Source organism: Larimichthys crocea, chromosome XIII, assembly GCF_000972845.2.
Source record: "Larimichthys crocea isolate SSNF chromosome XIII, L_crocea_2.0, whole genome shotgun sequence".
NCBI classification, from domain to species: Eukaryota; Metazoa; Chordata; class Actinopteri; family Sciaenidae; genus Larimichthys; species Larimichthys crocea.
The window spans coordinates 8,006,659-8,020,905 of NC_040023.1; the positions used below are offsets into that span (position 1 = coordinate 8,006,659).

The window sequence follows — 14,247 nt, forward strand, 5'->3', positions numbered from 1 at the left end:
ACCACAGCTGCCCAGTCACCATGTCATATTTATTGGCAGACAGCATTTTAAGATTTGAAATGAGAAACTGTTCATTGTACACTGTCATGTTTCATGGTAAAACCTTTTAACAGCATTCATACAGTATCTACATGTCAATTATACGGCAAAACATTGTTTCTTTTGATGGAAATTTTTTTTTATTTATACAGTATATTTAGGAATTAAACCACTATCTGAAACTTTAAACCAACAGTACTTTTACCGTAATGTTAGAAAAAGTTATTTATTGCGGTAAAATTCTGGCAATGACAGTTTTTTACTGTGAAAACGACATTATTACAAAAACAACTGTAAAAATCTCTAAACCACAATCCAACAACAGCAGCAGGTCATGGTGGTAGGCTGAGCGTACAAGGATGCTTTGATAGAGGGATTTCTTGTTTTGATGTGGTGCAGATGACAATAAAACATGAACTTTTACTTGAACTGAACAGCAGGTTTTTGTTCCCAATGATCCTGAAAAGTCATTTATATAAATGGAAACAACAACAAGCTCCTCTTTGACTATTTTTAACTCAAGTGACCTTCAACGCTCTTTGTAACAGTGTGAAATGAATTGTGGGAAGCTCTCAGGCTAGATCTTTAAAACTCTTAACTCATTACTCTAAAACTGTCCCATATGTTCATTTTCTGCACATGTGATGGAACAGAGGAAGGCTTTCTTTGTTTCTCTCTCTCCAGCAGTAGCAGATAGATATTCAGCTGCCTCTCTCAGTGGGCGTCTTGGTCTAGATCAACATTCCTGCCGGGGTTCAAGGATATCTCCCGTGTTTGTGTCCCACAGCTCTGTTGCATGGTCGCTATTGTTTCCCCTGCGCTCAGCCTCGACCTTCCAGCCTCAGGAACAAATCCAAGACTCTTCTGGACATGAGGGCACAAGCAGTGTGGTCAGCCTACTCCCTGCATTCTTGTATCTACCTCTGTCAAGGCCCGTGGGTGCTGCACTGAGGCTCGGGCCTGCAAGACAAACAGACAGAGCACTGTGTACAGGCCAGAGTGGACAAACATATCTTCCTCTGAGTATCTCCCCATCTTGCTCTGTTTATATACAGGAAGCTGGGCAGCCATGTTGGCTCCATAGACTTCAATGCTATGGACGCTCATGTTTAAAGTTTCACCCACTTTCATATTCAGGATTCCTCGGATCAAATGGAGACGTTTTACGACTGGTTTTCTCTGAATCACTGTGTCTAATCTTTGCTGAATGAGCTCTGTTTGAGCCAAAAGATGATGTATTTATATGATGAAGACTGACAGCTGAAAATATCTGAAGCTAAAATGCTGAACTCATAATGAGATTTATAGATGTACAGATACAGATTTGAATGGGTTGTTTGATTTCCATGTAGTAAAAAAGCTTCAAAGATAATATAGAAGGGTTTTGCCCTATACGTGGTTGTCTTCAAATACCTACTGACCAGATGATGATCCCACAATGTCGTGCTATCACAGCAGGTTCCTCAGGATCTGGAGGTCTTCCACCTCCTGTCTTAGGAGCTGGTTGTCAGTCATGAGGACTGATAGCTTCCCTCAGAGTTTCTACTTGAAGGCTTTTTGAAGATTCCTCCTTTATTGTCTGGCGCTGACGTTCAACTTCATTGTGTTGGGCTATTAGATTTACTCACGTATCAGCTCGTAACAGGTGGCTTGTTTGAGCAATGAGGCGTCATTCAGCCCGCCTCAGGTCCGCCGATGATTCACGTCTTTGTGGATTTTTAGATTGGAAGAGATAGGACTACAAATATGGCGGCAGCCAAAGCCACAGAGTTTCAAAACTTCTCTTCAGAAACCGATACGCTGTCTATTCTTTATACCGTCAGTGGTCAATATCAATAAGCAACATTAAAGAAGATCGTAGTTTATAAGTATATTAGATATATTATCTTGTGTTTTGCTATTAGAGACTTCTGAGATTTTCATTTCCCTCTGTGGTTGTCATAATGCAACAAAATAATCAGAAACTAACGAGAAAACCCAGCTGAAGTTTCAAGTCTAAACCGATTTGAACTGCACATAAACAGAGAAGAAAAACAGGCTCTGATGTATCCACCTCCGGATACTGTGTGCAGGCATCAGCAGGGGGACTGGAGAAGAAAGAAACATGATTACACCCTACCAACATTATCCTGTAATGAAGCTTAGTGATACCACAGCATGACAGCGGAGAAACTGCTCCTCTTCACAGCCGGTTTGAGACTTTAACAGATATTTCACCCACCCAGAGCTGGTTTCTAGCTCATTTCTAGATTTTGTGCATTACGTATCTCTGTGAGAGTCCACAAATGGAAATCAGGTCAAGTATTTTTCATTATGTGTCTCGGCTCATGCAGCTGTTCACATCTGAAGAAACATATCCAGGAATCATCTCTCCTGTGTGTCTTTTTGTCTCTCTCATGTCTGCTTCCTTTATGAGATGAAACAGAAAAGCCTGGACTGCTCACAGTCTCCTTACACGCTGTGTTACAGAGAAAAAGTGCTGCATGAATTCATTTAAAGTAACGTTACGTAGAAATTAAGTGATTTAGCACTCACAGTTTCAGGAGTCCAGTTATACACGTGTATTTGTCATGACTATATTACAGCTAATATTACAGCTCGGCGTCTGTCCACTAAAGATTTACTCTTGTACGGCGGCGTCTCGCTTGCTCACACTGTTAATTTCTCTGTTTAGCTTCCTCTTAGCTTCTTTCACCTCTGTCATTATGTCCATAGAGGCTGCTGTGGCTAGTTACATTGATCAGCTTGCCCAGCTCCTGTTCTGGCATGACACTACCTCTACTTCCTGGTGGTACAAACACTAACCCCTAAAATACACTGCACTCCGACTGCAGTGACCGGGACCGGGAGCTTCCATTTTTCCTGGACGCCCTGGAGCACGGCGCATAAATTCAGCACAGAGCAGATTGTGCCGGGAAGAAAATCGGCTGCAAAATACAAAAGAAAACCCCGGTTGATTTTCAAAATAAAATACTCTGTGTTCACCGCAGATCAAGTTTCATTACAAGAACACGTCATAATGGGCGGGGCTAACCTGAAGTCAACAGGTCAGAGGTTTTCAGGCGTCTTTTCACCCCGTCGACACCATGGATGAGGAGAAGTTGATTCTGGAGGTACAAAATCAACCTATAATTTCTGACACCTCACATTCTTTTTATAAGGACACCAGCAAAAAAGATGTGCCGTGAAATGCCATTGCAGGAGTCAAAGAGACTACAGCCGGCAATATTGCACGATTATGCGTGAATTCGTGAGATCTCGTACGTTCTCGCAAAGCTCGATGTCCGGCACAGCCACACCAGTGTGCATCACAAACGGATTATGTGCGAGTTGGTGGACGGCGGAGTACGTTGTCGTTCCGGAGCAGAGCCGTTCCGCATGCAATGTATTTACAGGGTGACATTTCCCCCCGGTGCCCTGAACTCAGAGCCTGGGCAACCCAGCTAACAAACTGAGCTAACAGCAGCTACAGTTGGCAGCAGTTTACTTCACTGTCCCTCAGGAAACTCTGTAAATCACAGAGAGTTGAGGCGGAGCATAAAATATGATCCAGTTTCACCAAAATCAGTGAAATAGTTGGTGGTGTGTGACTTGAGAGAGCAGTGTTAGCCGAAGCACAAAGTTGCAAAGTGTGAGAACAGACGAATGACAGAGACACCATTCACCTGATTACAATTCAGTGCGTCATCAACATGATTTAAAATCTGTTGTTTTATGGCAGAAAAACAGATTCATCAGCTGCCACACTCTCTCGGTCTCTGCTAAACTAAAAGTTACTTTTCCAACTTGAAATAAGAAACAGCTCCAACAAAAAGGCATCTGTTCTAAAATATTAATATTCTGATGCTGCATGGGTGTTTTCTAACACAACTTACCCTGCAACAGATCCTGCTTTGTTCAGCCGGCTGCTGCAGCCGCCGAGGGGTGAAACAACACATGCAGGACTCCTTGTAAGCGCTGTGATGCGGTACAATGGCGCAAAACATAGAAAACATAGAAACCTGTGGACAAAAAATAAATGTTGAGCTTGACATCTTGATGTTGGGAAAGTCTTCATTAACACATTAAGTTTACAGGTGTTCAAACTTTTTATTATTCTGACATGGAAGCTCCATTCGTGGTAAATTTGCAGTGACAGCTGGAGCTGTGTGGACTTCATCCATCGATCCATTCATTTTCTGTAACCGCTTATCCTTATCAGGGTCGCGGGTGGTTGGAACCGATCCCAGCTGACTTTGGGCGCGAGGCGGGGTACATCCTGGACAAGTTGCCAGTTCATCACAGGGCACATTGAGACAAACGACCATTCACACCTACGGGCATTTAATCAACGATTAACCTGCATGAACCTGCAGAAAAGCCGAGCCGAGGTTCAAACAAGGAACCTGAGGTGACAGTACTAACCACCGTGCCATCATTGGTTTCAACTTTAAAACACAAAGATTGAGAAAATCCAAACATGCAAAGTCACCACGAGTTCACGTACTAGCGACGCTTGGCTCGCGTTCACACAAGTCTTTTCTTCTGGGCCTCTCCGCATGTTAATCTGGACTGACTGTACGTCTAATTTAAACACGATCCATTAAGAAAATATATGAGGCTGATTCAACAATGGCCTTACAGTGCAGCGGGCTGCTTTGCATCAGGGTGTGAGTGCAGACTCAGAGATAACCCTTGTTGTCCCCTGCAACCCGGGGTGAAGCAGATGGGGAGAGGAACAATGGCCGGGCCCATTCGGAGGGCGGCAGTGACTGACACAGCCACTGAAGATCCAAAGAATGCCTGGAGCCGAGCCAGAGCCATGGACCTCACTGCCACCACCACCACCACCAGCGCCGCCGCCCCACCCCGCTCCCCCCACCTGACCCCCCTCATGTCCCATGGTGCCCTGGGACACCTTCAAAGACGGCCCCCTACGCGTCAGAAAAACCACACCGAACCAGCAGCAGCAGCAGAGACGAGCGTAGGCACTGTGGACTTTCTCGGAAAGAGGACTAACATAGCAGACAGAGGTCAACCCCACCCAATCTCAGCGACTACTACTAGACATGGCTACAGCGAGCACCTCAGGGCAGAGCACCTTCGGGCTTGGGAGGAAAAAGAAGAATCCAGGTCTCATGGATCAGATTAGCAAGTTCTTTGGAGGAGACAAGAAGAAGAGGAGCAAGGTGAGTGCTGATGCATTTAAAGGAAAAGTTCAGGGATTTCTGCAGCTTAAAACTTTAAATTAAAGTTAGAAAATGCTGAATTTTGATAATTTTTACCATATTGTAGTAAAATAATGTGCAGTATTCTACTTTGAAACATTTTTTATCTGGTCTCTAAACTTAATAATTTCAGTTCCTCCGTATATATTTACCCAATAAGGAGAAAAAATTACAACTATTTTAATATTTTCCACTGGTTTTCTAAAGGTTTTAACAAGTTTAAGTGGGTGAATGTAGAGAACCTTATAAAATAATAACACTACAGTTATAGTTAACACCCTGAAAGAACAGTCAGTAGATTTAATTAGAGTAAAATACATTTCTCATTCTTTAACTGAGATTTGGATTGGAGGTTTCTTTTATTTCAGGTCTGTTTTTTTTTTAAATATTGAGGCGAAAATCCAACAGGATTTGATGCTCTGAAGACTTTTTTCACCAACAACCTAACCTTTCCTTCAGTTTTATCTTTATTTTAAATATAAATGAATTTAAAAAAAACAAACAAATTTCTTTAAATTATAAAATCATCAATCATTTGGACCAAAATGTTCAAATTGCTTAGATACTGAATTTTAAAGGTTCACTTTAGATGCAGATGTTTTGAAGCACTAACATACCGGAATATATTAGATATATATATATATAAATGTTGTAGGGCGGTGTGGTGGTTCAGTGGTTAGCACAGCGAGAAGGGATGTCTGTATTCACAAGAGATCAGACAAATATTGTAGTCCAGATGAACTTTTTTATTTCCTACAACAACAACAAAAAAGTTTTCTGTTGAGATTGAATCAATTTGTTGACACCTGACATCCGCCAAAGGGTCGAGGCATGAAGGGATGAAGGGATGGGAGGATACTCCGTAGGTGTGAGTGTGAATGGTTGATTGTCTCTATGTGCCCTGTGGTGAACTGGTGACTTGTCCAGGGTGTACCCCCCGCCTCTCGGGAAAAGTCAGCTGAGATCTTTAAAAAATGCATCTCAAATGAGTTCAAACTCTTTTTTTCTGAGTTATTTCAAGTTGAAAATTGAGTTAGATAAATCATCTCTATACAGCTGTGATGAAAAACTCGAACCCATAGTGTTATTTTACAGTAGATACACTATGATCATGGTGCAGAACAGCACCAAAAGAAAAGAAAAAATGATTATTTACGTCAATGAAACACAGCAGAGTATTCACGTTAATTGCAGGAGTGTAGGATGATCATCAGAGATCATCAGATGTGTTTTCAGTTGGTGTTTTGTGTCAGCCAGTTTCTGATGAATCTCTTGAATGTGGTCGACTAACGTCACTCTCTCACTCCTTTTAGTATTTTAAATGGCTTTAATTTGCAGATTTCTCTCACACATTGTGAGACTCGACACCCAGCCTAGCCTTAAAAACTATTATAATCATTACTGTAATTATTATATTAGCAGCTCGGGCTCAGGTAGAGATAATACAACATAAAAATATGACATAAATCACGTTACATAGGTCTAAATGATTAAAAAATTGTATTTTCTCGTCCATGTAAACATACACGCTGACTTGACTTCTGCTCGTCCTCACAGGGGTCTTTCCGGGGTCACCTGGCCGCCTCACCCCAGCAATCCTCCGCTCGCCGTCGGACCAATGAAAATGCTGTGATGCATTTCTTCAGGAGCTTTGTAAGTTTCTCTGAATCGTGCTGACATCCTTCAGTTTAATTCAAATGTATTCAAATAGTTGTGTGTGTTTCTTTGAATCCTTGGCATCAGCAGTACAGCGAGCTAAACTGTTTTGCTCACTGATTACAAAGCTGCGTGACTCCGTCATTTACATATTGATATGAAAAATACGAGTTTCAATCAGCAGCTCAATCATTTATTTATTTAAAAACAGAGTTTGTTTTTCTGTTTTTCCACTCCCTCCGTGCACACATCAGTCATTCTTCTGTTGTTTGTTTGTTCGATGTTTCTCAGGCTTCCTCTCCTCAACCTAAATCCAGGGTGAGTCTCAATCCTGCACAGTTTCTCTTCTGTTGATCGATCCAGAGGTTGGAGATGATCACTCAAAACAGGACTCCTGATCGTGTACTAATGTCAGATCTCAGCATTTTCTATTAGATATCCACCTTGGGGCAAGATATCTGGGGTACATTGGACACCTTTAAGCCATTATGTGTGGGATTTTAGAACTTTGGTACCATGGTTAGCACATCCCAATAACACACCCACAGTGAATCTGACCTGAACTCTCATATTTAACAAAAAACAGGCCATAAATAAATAATTTAAAATATGCTACAGCCAAACATTGATGTTAGCATGCTAACATGTTCACCAATGCTAACATTAGCATGGTATAATGCATGTTCATGTTAGTTTTGTGTGTTAGCATTTACTAATAAGAATTTAACACTAGTTTAGCTACTTAACACTAAACACTAGCTTTAGCTAACATTTAGCTATTAGCAACAACAGGTAGTTTTTAGCTGATGTTTAGCTATTAGCATTAAACACTTGTTTTAGCTAATGTTTAGCTACTAGCACTATACCAGGTAACATTTAGCTATTAGCAACAAACAGTAGTTTTTAGCAAAAAATTAGGACTAAACATAATTTTTTATCTAATGCTAAGCTATTAGCACTAAACACTATGTTTTAGCTAACATTTAGCTATTAGCAACAACCAGTAGCTTTTAGCAAAGGTTGAGCTATTAGCACTATACCATGGTTTTGAGCTAACATTTAGCTATTAGCAACAAACACTATGTTTTAGCGGACGTTGAGCTATTAGTACTAAACACTATGTTTTAGCCGACGTTGAGCTATTAGCACTAAACACTATGTTTTAGCTGATGTTTAGCTATTGGCACTATACCATGGTTTTCAGCTAACATTTAGCTATTAGCAACAAACAGTTGTTTTTGCAAAAATTTAGGACTAAACATCAGTTTTTAGCTAATGCTAAGCTATTAGCACTAAACACTAGTTTCAGCTAACATTTAGCTATTAGCAACAAACAGTAGTTTTTAGCAAAAATTTTGCACTAAACATCAGTTTTTAGCTAACATTTAGCAATTAGCACTAAACTGTAGGTTAATCTAACACTATTAGCAAAAGTTCACTTGAGTCTGCTTGCTTGAAACTCCTGCACAGTTATGCACAATTTTTAACTAATGATGCCACCAAGGTACATCCTGTGGGGAACATGAATGTGCCAACCTTAATGGGGGATGTATCTCGTAAATGCGGTGACTTTGCCCTGTTAGTGGCAGTAAATAAAAAGTCACGAGCTCGGCAAAGTCAGCAAAGTTTCAACCTCTGGGGACCATGAACGTCTGAGCTATTTCTAAAGTTCTACACACAGTGGCTTCAAGTTGTAGATGGTCATATTTCAAAATAAGGTTAATTTTACTGTATATTTATACATCAATATACGTTAAAATGATCCTTTATTTTGAAATATGGCCAGATAGCTGGCTGTGGAGAGTACCCACATTTTGCTCTAATTTAAAACCACACCACAGCTAATTTTTCTGATACCGTTAACGTGATGTTTCTCAGATGTGTTGAGGCGGATGCAGGTGCAGGTGCGACTCCTCTCACAACATCTCATCATGTCACTGTCTGTTTCTTTTTCATGTCCAGTGGAGAGACATCTTGGGTTTGGTACGTCACACAGTTTCTCGAATACAAAGAAAAGCCCCGCTGCTGATTGCATGACCCCGTTTTCTTCATGTCTGTAGACGTGTCCTTTGTCTGCAGCACACCTGTTACCTAACCTTCACGCTCCTCCCGTCTCTTTCTCGCTCTGTTTTTTCACTGCTTTGCTCCTTGAAAAGAAACATCTTTTACACCTCACCTCGGCGTGCGGGATCACGACATGTTCATAAACAGTACGCTGAAAGCTTACAGCGGCTCTCGCTCTCGACGGGTGCAGCAGCAGAAAATCACTTTGATTCACTGATCAATCGAAAAGATTGATTCATTATATGAAGTATTGGCTGATTGGTAAATCAATTTTCTTTGCTTCAATCCAGAGTGACTCACTGCTTCTGGATGACTTTGAAACTGCTCAGCTATTTATGAACCACAACCGGTAAACATCTTCTCTTAGGACCTCTTGGCCTGCATCACCTTCCTCCTCCTCCTCCTTTCACGCCTCTATTTCTCTATAACACCTCCATCTTCTGTATGCCAGAGATGACTTATCTGTTTTAGCTTCCCACCTTCTTTCTGTCTTCTCACCTGTCAGTCGACTGTGGACGTGATTATCACTTGTGTTCTCCATGTCAGTCAGGACTTGTCCTCGTCAGCTATTTCCTTTTCCCCCCCTGAAGGTTGCCATCTGGTCTGATCCTGGTCTTGTCGCATGTTCATGTTATTCCCTCATGATAACTGACAACTGTTTCTTCTACATCACATACCTGCAGTTTTGTTGTTTGTTTGTTTTTTAGTTACATGCAGTAAGAGTAAAATTAAGGCTATGCATTTAAACAAACAAACTTTATAACTTGTGTATAATGTATGAAAGTTATATAATTATAAAGCATGGTGGTGGTTAGCAGGTGTAATGTACTTTTATGTTATTTTTGTGTTAGCCTGCAAACTTTGGCTTATAAGCATAGAAATTTAGCTAATTAGCATTAGTTTATGGCCAATATCTAGTTATTAGCACTAACCACTAGTTTTTCGCTAACATTTAGCTATTAGCACCAATCACTGGTCTTTAGCTAACAGTTAGCTATTAGCAATAAACACTAGCTTTTAGCTAACAATTAGCTATTAGCAATAAACACTAGCTTTTAGTGAATGTTTAGCTAAAAGCTAGTTTAGTTTCTTAAATACTAGTTTTTAGCTACATTTAGCTAATTAGCACTAAACATTAGTTTTTAGCTAACAATTAGCTAATTAGCACTAGTTTTTAGCTAACATTTAGCTATTAGTATTAAATACTGTTTTCTAGCTTTAAAAAAAATAGTTAGCTAACACTAGTTTGTAGTTAATGTTTAACTATTGGCACAAAATGGTAGTTTCAGCTAACAATTAGCTATTAGCACCAATCACTTGTCTTTAGCTAACATTTAGCTATTAGCACTAAACACTGGCTTTTAGCTAACAGTTAGCTATTAGCACCAATCACTGGTCTTTAGCTAACATTTAGCTATTAGCACTAAACACTGGCTTTTAGTGGATGTTTAGCTAAAAGCTAGTTAGCTATTAGCACCAAATACTAGTTTTTGGCTAAATTTAGCTAATTAGCACTAAACACTAGTTTTTAGCTAACAATTAGCTAATTAGCACTAGTTTTATAGGTAACATTTAGCTATTAGTACTAAACACAGATTTTTAGCTAAAACTGGCTAATCTAGCTTAAAAAAAATAGTTAGCTAACATTAGTTTGTAGTTCATGTTTAACTATTGGCACAAAATGGTAGTTTTAGCTAACATTTAGCTATTAGCACTAAACACAGATTTTTAGCTAAAACTGGCTAATTAGCACTAGTTTTTAGCTAACTAGCTAGCTTAGCAGTTTTAGCGTACTCATAAATCACAGTTTTTATATAAAAGTTGTATAATTACAAAATACTATAAGAGTCAAACTTTATTGTCCACAAGGGGTATTAAAAACCCCAATGAAAATATCGAACCAAATACAGGTCGATCCAAATGTAATTAAAGAGGATGGATGGTAAACAAACATATGTGCAAAAAGTGCAAATGTGTGGGCAATAATAAGGAAGTGTGCAGTGGAAATGTGTTTTGTTTTTCTGTCCAGCACCCTCTAAAACATTTCTAAGCAATTGTTTTTGGCATTTCGCTGAAGTAGAGGGATGTGCTCTGGGGTAAAATGTGTCTCATCTCGTACAGGGGGGAAAAGGCCATCAATGACAGTAAAATGAATTAAACGTGTTGTTAAAGGTTACGCAAAGACAAAGCGGCGAAGCATTGGTTTTTTCAGGCCCCCTGGTTTTTTCAGGTCTCCATCTGTGTGAGCTTATAGAGCATTTTGTTCTAGGCCTCGTCGCCGCGTGCCGAGAGCACAAAGTCGCCGGTCAGAAGACGCAGAGACCAAAGCACACTGTCCAGAATCTTCAACCTGGTGAGCTTACCGAACGTTTGCCTTCACAAATTCCTTTTGAATCTGTAAAAACTGGACTTCATAAACACTGTTTCCTGTCTTTGTTTAATGCAACAGTGATGTTCTCATCAGACACCAGTGAGTAATAAACAAATACAGTATCACGATTCATCATTTTAAGTTCGCATCCATCCTCTCTCATCGACGCGCTTTCACGGCAGCCCGTCATCTTAATACACTAACGAGCTTAAGAGCGACATTTTCCATTTTTTTTAGTGACCTTACATGTAAGCTCAAATATTAAATCCCTCACACACACATTCATCGATTCGTTTTCTACAAATGCCATCTACCTCGACTCTTCTGAGACTTCATTTTCAGTGTGGATGACCACCTCCTCCAATCCCAATAAATGTGAAGCGCTTGACAATCTTTCATGAACTTTCAGCACAGATTGCTCTCATCTCTTTCTCTCTCTCTCTGGGGAGGCAGAAGATCTTTTTATTTTTGTGTCTCAGCCTCTTCATCATCCTCTTTTTCTTCCTCACAAAGGGAGATACCAAGTCCCGTCCACCCCCTAAACGCTGGAGCACCATCTTCTAAGCTCTCCGCCGAGGACCAAACCACAGATCCAACGCCGACGGGACAAGACGAAGGAGGCGGAGGAGGAGGAGGAGGAGGAACAGATCTGCAAGCGGCGGACTCACAACCTCAAGAAATGTTAACCCACTAACACTCACAAGCCTTCCTGTATGTTTAGACAGTGAAACCCACTCTCCAGGGATGTAGGTGGTCACCGTGCACGTCTTCATTCTAATCCTACGTCTATAAGCATATTTTGTCTCAGTGATTATTTAGCTGTGGTCACACATTCGAGTATCTTGGTCTGATGGTGCTAGTGTCTGCTGTCTTGCTGTCTTGAGGTTCGTTCGTGGCAGATGTTCGTTTTTCTATCCCGTCTCCCGTCGTCTGTATTTTGTACACGAGTGACGCTTCATGTATCGCGCTGCTGTCACACGCTACTCACACGCCAAACACGTTTTTTGTTACATGTGAAAGTCTGGATGGAGAGTGGAGGCTGTTGTTTTGCGCTCGAGTGAAATGTATGTTGAACAAACACAACTGGAAACCTGCAGTATATGAGTATGGTGTGGACTCTAATGTTGTTCTTTTGTTTCAGTGTAATTAATAAACATGTACAGTTTGTCAAAAAAGTTGAAATGCCCTTTTCAGATGCACTGTTAAACAATAATACAACTAAAAAAAAAAAAACGACTGGTCTGCTCTCGTTTATTGAGTTTGCATCTTAAATGAAGTTTGAAGTTTTAATGTTATTATTTTTTAGATGACAAACAAACGTTCGTTTCATCCGATGGTCAGATAGTAAGTGGTTTCGAGAGGTTTACGGCAGAGGCGGCGAGATGGTACGAGGAGTTTAGTTTACTGAAGGACTGTACGTTGATTTCAAATGTTCTGACGCATAGTTTTTATTTTGCCGCTCTCGTTTGTACACGCTCTGTTTGCACGTTAACTTTAACTGTAAAGGTGTTTTCTTTTTCACGTGGTGGTGCTACAGTAAATAGGAGTGTTTTGCTTCCTCTTAATGTAAAACTCTAACCGGAAAATAAACATTTTACGTCTTCTCTCTGTTATTAAATGTTTTAAAATGGGGAAAATTATGTTTTCTGTCTTTATTACATCTATTTATTTTCATGATTTGTACATTTAAAATGAGCTCTGAAGAAATACTTTGACATGTTGGAATATACAGTACCAGTCAAACGTTTGGACACAATTAATTGTGTTATTTCCTACAGTATATCAGTAGATTAATATTAAAGACATCAAAAGTATGAAGGAACATATATTTAAATCATGTAGTAAACAAAACAAGTATATGAATATGTTTTATATTTTAGATTAATCAAAGTAGATGACTCTTGGTATTCTCTCAATCACTTCATTGAATAATCATCTGGAAAGCTTTTTAATTACCAAGTGTGCCTTCTCAAAAGTTAATTAATCTAATTTATTACCTTCGTCATGCGTTTGAGCCCATCAGAGGTATTGTTGGCATACAGTAAATAGCTCTATTTGAGTACTGTTGTAATAGTAGGCATGAACTGCTCAACAAAGTGAAGAGAAACAACAGTTCATTGTTTCTTTAAGACGTGAAGGTCAGTCAATGCAGAAAATTTCAACAACTTTAAATGTGTCTTTAAATAAAACCACAAAACTCTATGATGAAACTGGGTGTCATGACGGCTCCCCAGGAAAAGACCAAAAGTTTACATAGCTTACATAAATGTTAGTGTGGCCTAGGAGGTAGAGCGGGTCGTCCACTACTCAGATGATCGGTGGTTCGATCTCCAACTCTTCCAGTCTGCATGTGGAAATGTCCTTGGGTATGATTCTGGACCCCAAATTGCTCCCTGTAAGTCAAATAAATGTAATGTTTGTATGTAGGAAGTAAGAAAAATTAAGAAAAAACACTGAATGAGAAGGTGTGTCCAAACTTTTGAATGGTACTGTATATATGAAGCTGTGAAGGGTTTAGTGGCACCTAGTGGTTGAAGTTGCAGGTTGCAACCAACTGAATACTCTCCCACGCCTCACCCTGTCCTTCCAAGCTTCCATGTTAATATTCCAAGTAAGAAAAACGTTGGCTGCCAAATTCAGATATAAAGGGCTCATTTTAAGACAACAAGACCACAATGATCCTCATATTCGGATGATTATACATTACTTAATGAATATCGTACTCAGGTCCTGCCAATAGAGCCTCCTAAATCTTACACAGTGGACCTTTAAATCTCATTTGTTTGGTAGAAAAGCAAAGAATCTGTCAAGTTTTGTGCTCAACTATAGAGCCAGGCTAGCTGTATCCCCCTGCTATTTTATTGAATTCTCCCGGTCCATCAAAATCAAAGACATTTCTGGTTGATAGTC

At 40.0% G+C, this 14,247-nt stretch overlaps 1 protein-coding gene across 5 annotated transcripts; it reads left to right on the plus strand.

The window, feature by feature from the left end:
• Window positions 1-4,944: 4,944 nt before the first annotated feature.
• Window positions 4,945-12,974, plus strand: mbpa (myelin basic protein a). 5 transcript variants are annotated; one of them, XM_019253231.2, is made up of 7 exons: window positions 4,945-5,207; window positions 6,804-6,899; window positions 7,194-7,220; window positions 8,865-8,885; window positions 11,236-11,319; window positions 11,416-11,436; window positions 11,851-12,974. In XM_019253231.2, the coding sequence occupies exons 1-6, from the start codon at window positions 5,088-5,090 to the stop codon at window positions 11,416-11,418; spliced, it is 351 nt and encodes a 116-aa protein (XP_019108776.1). In that variant the 5' UTR covers window positions 4,945-5,087; the 3' UTR covers window positions 11,419-11,436; window positions 11,851-12,974. The 5 variants fall into 5 exon arrangements, with proteins under 5 accessions (XP_019108776.1, XP_010740584.1, XP_019108770.1 ...); XM_010742282.3 differs by lacking the exon at window positions 11,416-11,436 and having other exon boundaries at window positions 4,946-5,207; XM_019253225.2 differs by lacking the exons at window positions 8,865-8,885; window positions 11,416-11,436 and having other exon boundaries at window positions 4,946-5,207.
• Window positions 12,975-14,247: the final 1,273 nt, after the last annotated feature.